The sequence below is a fragment of the Rhincodon typus genome, chromosome 6 (assembly GCF_021869965.1).
Source record: "Rhincodon typus isolate 14 chromosome 6, sRhiTyp1.1, whole genome shotgun sequence".
In the NCBI taxonomy this organism is placed as follows: domain Eukaryota; kingdom Metazoa; phylum Chordata; class Chondrichthyes; order Orectolobiformes; family Rhincodontidae; genus Rhincodon; species Rhincodon typus.
Genome location: NC_063337.1, coordinates 81,484,901 through 81,492,638, shown reverse-complemented (window position 1 = coordinate 81,492,638; position 7,738 = coordinate 81,484,901). Strand labels below are relative to the sequence as shown.

Genomic DNA, 7,738 nt, shown 5'->3' with positions numbered 1-7,738 from the left:
TAGTTGGCCATTCTTCAGATGTTGTTGTGGCACATTTTGATGTTTGTGCTTTTCTTTGGGTGAGTGGAATTCTGACACTTTTTAGCCAATATCATCTAATAGACCGTAGCTTTCATGTGAACACACAAAATGCTGGGCACTGTCTTTGTAGCTGAGAACAATTCACATCTCAAACAAAATTTTGGATGTTGCATTGAAATTGTTGATAGCTGCAATGGTTATTCCAGAGTAAAGCACTTACAGATGCTGATGGTCTTCTACAATTGCTTTGAACATTTGTCCTTCTAACTGAGCAGCAATGATGTACTCGATGGGTTTATCCAAAAATGCTTTACCAAAGGATTTGACAGATGTAGAGGAAATGACCAGTTCTAAATCCCTTTCAATTAAGTTAGCTTCAGTAAAATCGCATTCTGTCCCTTAGCATCGATTTCCATTTACAAACTGGTTGATCATTGAACCTGGCCGTTGTCAGTATGACATGAACTCAGGCCTGTATATTCTAAAATTGACTCAAACTTTAAGTTGATCTTTTAAAATCTAATATGCTTTGGCAAGTTCTTTTCAGTCATCAATGCAACTACTGGCTGATTTTATTCTTCTCAACATCTTGCTTCCCAAAGCAAGAACATCGGTTGCTTTTCTTTCTTTGTCAGTTATCTACATTTGCTGGTAAAGATCGATTTTTCCGTAAAAAAAGTGGAGTTCTGGCAGAACATCAATGGGTTTGCTAGTCTATTGTTAGGGAATTGCTTTCCATCTTTTTGCTAGTGAAAGAATCACAGTTGCAGTGTGTGCTTTTCTGTGCTTTTGTTGGCTTCTCTGCTCTTTTCATTTATTACTGAAGATTTAAAAGTTGCTGCTCCCATAAAAGTTGTAAGCTTGTGCCTGGATGCATTTTCTGTCTGAGAGAAGCAGTATTGACCTCACATATACATTTGTTAAAATGTTTGTGGTATTTCATAAAAATAAAACGGCAGAATCAACTAACGTCCTGAAACACATAAGGCCTCTTTATTGTATTAAATTGAACACTTTATTGAAGTGTTTTCTCCTCTCTGTATGTTAATTCAGGTTTGCTTCCTTAGTCTGGGGATGTTTGTCAACTTTTAAACAGCTAGTTTTTGGAATTGAAGCTGTCTTGCCCTCATGTAAAAAAAAGTTCTGTTTTTGGAAGATAGGAAGAAAGATGAAGTATTCACTGTGCTTCAATACAGATTTGTAGCCTTTAGATTTGGTTATCACACTTTCATCTTAGTTGTATTTGTAGCTTTCGTATGGACTCAGACAGATTGATGAATGACTACTTACAACTGCACACTGCTGCCACATTTTCAACCTTCACTTACTGCCACTAAATAGCTGTCATAACTAGGTTTGAGTGCTGACTTGCTGTACTATGATGTGCTTTATTGTTTTCAATATGTTACTTAACATAATGTATACTTAAAAGATTTTGGTTCTTGTTGAGATGTATGTCTGAAAGTTTATGTACAACACAATTAAACGACTACACTATCACACACATACGTAGATAATCTAGGTTCATTGCTAATTGATGTTACTGTGCATTGTGCACAAATGAATGGTGACTGAAGACACTACACTGACTCCGTGACCCAGAAAGAATGACTGAAAGAGAGCTCTATACTTTTATATCTGAATGTCACACATTGTTAACTCTCCTCCTAAATGTGCGGGTCTGTCTGGTCTGGAGTCTACGCAACATGCAACAGATCTTCACTTATTGCTCATCATCCTCATCAGCAGCAGGATGGGGCCCTTAAATGGACATTAAGAGACCACTTAAAGGCTTCAATTTATGACAGGGTGGTAAAGCCACCAAAGATCATTTTACACCAGACATAATTGGGGTTGAACAAAATTAGAAGTTGCTGGAAAACTCAGCAGGTCTGACAGCATCTGTAAAGGCTCACTGTACCCGAAATGTTAACTCTGATTTTTTTCTTCACAGATGCTGCCAGACCTGCTGAGCTTTTCCAGCAACTTCTGTTTTTGTTCATGATTTACAGCATCTGCAGTTCTTTTGGTTTTAATCGGGATGGAGATGGGAAGTTGGCAGAGTCTCTGCTTTTGCATCTGATTAAATGCATGCTTGTCACCAAACATACCACAGACGAGTGCTCTCAGTTCTGCTTCAGGAAATTTATAACATGCCTTTAGGTTTTCACCATGTCAGTTGACCTAACCAAAGCAGCCAAAGTACATGGATTTCAGGTGCCTATGGATTAGAGAAAGGAAAATTGGACAGACTTCTTTTTCCTATTTACTATTTGGAAAGATCCCTCAGGTTGTTGTGTGAGTAAGCTATATGATTGTCAGTGTGTGGATGTTGAGTGAGTTCAGGATTAGACTTTGCTCTGTTGATAGCATCATTGAATAGCTTGCCAACATGGTGCTTTAGGGTCTAGTTTTGGCAAGTTATGGCACTGCATTGCACTGAGTGGATAATGGACAAGGAAGTTGAGGATGTCCAGCACCCAAGGAGTTGTGGCCATCAAGGCAGTCAGCACCTTTTTTTTTATTTACAGGAAATAGTTTGCAAGGAAAGTTTGCCTTTGTAGAGATTAGCATTAGTTATGTAATAGGAGCAGTTTGGATAGGTTTCAGCTGAGGGGAGAGTGGTGTCGTTGTTAAGAGTACTGTAGAAGAAAGTTTAAACTGTTTCACCTTGTGAGGGAGACTAGAACAAGCCACAGTTTAAAAATAAGAGTTCTCCAATTTAAAACAGAGACAACAAAGATGTTTTTCTCTCAGAGTGACATGATTCTTTAAGGCTCTCCCATGTCGTGGGGAGGCAGGGTATTACAAGTCATACGATCACAGAATCCCTACAGTGTGGAAATGAGCCATTTGGCCCATCGAGCATCCCACCCACACCCAGACCCCCACACTGTCCCCATAAGCCTATGTTACCATGGATAATCCATCCAGCCTGCCCGTCCCTGGGCACTATGGGGTAATTTAGCACAGCCAATTCATCCAACCTGCATATCTTTGGGCTGTGGGAAGAAACCAGAGCAGCCGGTGGAAACACACACAGGCACAGGAGAATGTGCAGAGTCCACACAGCCACCCAAGGCAGGAATTCAACCAGGGTTCCTGGCGCTGTGAGGCAGCACTGCTAACTACTGAGCCACTGTACTGCCCAGTCCATCCCAACAATCATTTCGTTCATCAAGAATCTATCCACCCCTGCTTGAAAAATTTTCAATTACCCAGCCTCCCCATGACATGAGAAAGAAAGTCTTAAGGAATCACACCCGTCTGTGACAAAGAAACCTTTGTTGTCCCTTTCTAAATAGGAGAACTCTTAGATTTACATTGCTTGTTCTAGTCTTTCTCAAAAGATGAAACATTTATTTAGCATCCACACTTTAAAGCTCTGATTAGATCTTTATATTTCCAAGATTATTGTGCATTCTTCCAGCCTGTTCAACCTTCCAGCATAAGATAATACCACCCCACCCTGCACCTACTCACGTTCTTCAAACTGTCTCCAAAGTATTGACACTTTTTTACAAACAAGCAGAACAAAAGTGCACACCATACTCCAGATATGGTCTCAATAATACCATGTATAACTGTAGCAAATGATCTTTACTTGTAAAGTCCATACCCTTTACAATAAACAACATTCCATTTGTCTTCCAAATCACTTGCTGTACCTGTATACGAACAAATAGCATTCAAAGAAAACTGGAGAATTAGAATTAATGACTAAAGAGGCATATAATATGATGTCTATAACAGAGATGTTTTGGTTTTGACAGAAATGGAAGATTGATCTTATCTGGATATGATGTTTTCAGGAGGGGTAGAAACAGGAGAACGTTACTTTTGGGAATATAACTAATAATTAAAAGATTATATTATGCTGCTATAAAGTAACATTTTAGGGATAGCAAATCCTTATGGATACATTTATGCATCAGGATGAAATATGGTGGAGATGAAGGAAAGGGAGACATGTACATACAGTTTAGAAAAAATGTGATATGACCAGGTATGGGCGATTTAGACCATTAAAAGTCAGGGCAGGACTAAGATGAATTAAGTGGTAGAAACGTAAAATATTCTTTTGAATGTCCTAAATTAGAATGCTTTTGGTTTAACAAAGGGCAAAGCTTGATTTCCTTTCTAGAAAGCACTGTGGGCTAGAATAAAATCATCAAAATCTTAATGGACCATAAGCTGCTTTCACATCAGAGAGAGATAACTGATGGTGGTCTAACCTCAGGATCATCATGCCTCAGGTTAAGGAAGAGGTTGATTAAAGAGTCCTTCATGGTAGCCTCAGAAATTGAATCCACGCTGTTTGCATTACTCTGCACTGCAAACTAACCATGCAGCCAACTAAGCTAACTGAGCCCCTGAAATGGAATTAATGATTAATAAACAGGACAATTGCAAAAAGCTACAACTAAACTGTTGAAATTCATGTGAAAATTAGTGGTTGGTGAAAACACAGCTCAGTGAGATAAGGTATGATCCATCCAGCATTAACCAGAATGAAATGTAAAAAGCATAAGGTATCAGCTGTAGACCATCTGGAATAAGAAAATGTATAAAATAAACTATCGGAGATAGCAAGAACTGCAGATGCTGGAGTCAGTCAATACAGTGTGGAGTTGGAGGAACACAGCAGATCAGACAGCATCAGAGGAACACAAAGTAGACATTTCGGGTTAGGACCCTTCATCTGGACTTGGGAGGGGGAAGGGAGCTGGGAAATAAATAGAGGGAGGAGGGGTGGGGCTGGGGGAAGGTAGGTGGGATGGCGATATGTGGATGCAGGTCGGGAGTGGTGGGGATCGGTCAGTGGGAAGAGTGGGGCAGATAGGTGGGGAAGAAGATGGACAGGTTGTGTCAGGCCAAAGAGGCGGGGATGAGAGGGAGGGTTGGACATGAAATGAGGCCAGTTTCAAAACCTTCTCACCCCCGACCACTCTAATATTCTGAAATCCACAATATAACTACGAGAACTTTCCTAAAAGAAGATGGAAAAGAGCTGACAGATGGCCAAAAAAAAAGTACCGTCTTCTCAAAAATAAAAAAATGTAGTTGGAGATGTTATAACCATTCATGCTTGTTGAGAAAGGTGATATAGTAGGGATACTAAACAACTTATTTCGTGTTAAGTTTTTCAAATGATAGTGCGATTCTATTAGAAGAGGACATGGAACAATCCTTAGAGATAATTCTGGAAAGGTATTATTACTGACAGTGGGGCAGTTACGGTCTGATGGCTTTCACCAGTGATGCAGAAGGAAGTCCAAAAGAAAGCAATAGAATCTTTTTCTATAATTTTCTAATCTTCCTTAGTTTTAAAAATTATGCTGACAGAAGCGACTCCTATTATCTGCTCACATAATGCTAATAAACCTGCTGTGTGTTACCAGCATTTTGCTTTTCCGGTTCTTAAATTATTAATGATAATCATTCACATTGCAGTTTGATATTTATTTACACTGTAGTTTTGTTTTTGTAGCAGTTTACATGGTGGACAATCAAATAAAAATTGATATTTCGTTGTTGATTGAATCTTCTCACTGAAGAAATTAGTTTCAAATTTAAGGCAAAAATAATAAATCACAATTTATTTTGTATGAAACATTCACATTTGTATTGTATTAAAGGCATTAGAAAGAAAACACAATGCTTTACAATAAAATGAATATAAGAAATACACAGAAGAGAAAAATAAGCATAAAATGTCACTTTCAGAATGAAAACGTTATTGTCACATTTTCACATGTGGGACAATTATTCGCTTCAATTACATTTCTGGCATATAAGAGTAGCAGAAATAATTGCTGGAATAAGGAAACTGTAGTCAGGACAATTTATATTTAGAAATGCACTAGAGCTAACTCAATTCAAGAAAGTTGGTGTCGTATAAACAATATATACAAGAAATTCAGAAAGAACTTAATTCTCATCAATGATGTAATAACGCTGAATCCAGCTATGCATTAATTAAATGTTAAATAATTGTGTATTTTGAAATGATTTTTTAAAAATATACATTTACTATTTTAACAAAATAATACTGAAAACCTTGTTGTCAAATGCATTTTAAAAATGGACAGGAAAGATGTGACTTAATTTGCTGAAAATCTGGCGTGTTCAATGAAAATGAAGCTTTTTGCACTTATGGTTAGAGCCATGATGGTAAAAGATAAGTCCTAACAGTTGTAAGTCCTAACATAATTCTTGCTGTATGGTATTGACAGCAGGCAGAAGGTGGGGTAGGGGGGGAGGCAAGTTTCCTTTTTGCTAGTTGTAGTGAAATTTTAAACATCTTTGCTGTTGCTGCATTCACAATTTTCCTCCAAATAGCAAAGCAAGAAGAAATTTCCATCCTAGTTCTTCTTTCAATGAGAGAATATTCATTGAGGAACAGCAATGCAAATTAACAAGGTCAACTTCAGCACATCAAAACCTTCGTTACAGAATGTTGCGGAGGATCAATGTTTTTGTTATGGGTTTCAAAGCACGTGTGACTATTCACAGCTCAGTTGCATTTTTTAAATAATGTGATTTAAGTGCTTTACTTATACAAATAATTGCTGTGTGTCTACTGGTATCACATGCCATTATGATGTTGATGCAACATCCAATGATGGTGTTATAGATTATCTTTACCATGTATGCAGCTATATGAGTAAAATGCAATTATGAATAAAATGCAATTAAAGTAAAAAGGGCAATGGGTCCGGCCCAAAATCCATTTTATGACCATTGCTCGTGAAAGGTTAAGAGGATCTAGAGACTATGTCCTATTTAACTTACTGATACCCACGTATTATCAAATAATATATGATACTTGAAAGCTGGTTATCTTATCTTGTGGCTCAGGCTCATTAATCTGTAATACATTTTGCAAATGATTAAGAGTTTGGGATGATGTGGTGACCCAAAAGTGCAGAGTTAGACCATTCAAGTGCCTTAGCAATGGTTTTCCCTATCAGCTGGTCTGTCTTCATTTCCTTCCATCCTTATTTACTCTTTAGGCTGCAGAGAATGCTTAAAGGCTGCGTGAGTTTTTAAGATGGGTGTTTCCTTACATGATGTATTTATCTCAAATAGACTGCAGCGTCTGCCCTTTCTTTGGGAAAGCTCTATGATTTTCAATTTGGACTTTCGTCATTCGTGATAACAATAAGATCTTTTTGCACAGTATTTGGCACTGCCAGCATTCTTTCTGGAGATGGATGTGTGGAACACGGCCTCTGTTTTAGGATGAACTGTATTTATTACTGGAACGTGAATTACTGTGGTCTAGCCCATGGTCGATACCATTTGACTTCCATTTGATGCAGGACTGCTTTTCATCCAAGGGCAACACGTGCATCATTGTCTTCCTCTGGAACCAGCAGCAAAGGCAGGACTGTATATAACAAAGAAAGCTTTATAATTCCCATTCTAGTAAGCAAAAGAGAAAGTCTAGAACAGCTTAGTTAACATCAGTTGACTAATGTTCTTCAAAGATGGACACAATGAAACAAACCCACAAGAAACTATATGCAAACCACTTTGAGACAATTGGAGAAACAACACAAATTTACGATGTGGGGCACTTTATATTTCTATTCCGTTATCTATTACTTTTCTCTCTTTCTGTTATTTTTGTGTGTACTGCCTCGGTCCTAGGCTATATCTGGAAAGCAGGCAGCTATCTGTGTGGGACAACAAGGTGCAGAGCTGGATGAAC

The 7,738-nt window shown here is 38.1% G+C and overlaps 1 protein-coding gene across 1 annotated transcript in view; it reads right to left on the bottom strand.

The window, feature by feature from the left end:
- Positions 1–5,463: 5,463 nt before the first annotated feature.
- The window catches only part of LOC109934424 (endothelin receptor type B-like), a 33,624-nt gene continuing 31,349 nt past the window's right edge, over positions 5,464–7,738 (bottom strand). The window contains exon 7 of the mRNA XM_020533200.2: positions 5,464–7,414. Within this exon, the coding sequence (XP_020388789.1) occupies positions 7,262–7,414 (153 nt within the window). The 3' untranslated portion in view covers positions 5,464–7,261. The remainder of the gene's footprint in view (positions 7,415–7,738) is intronic.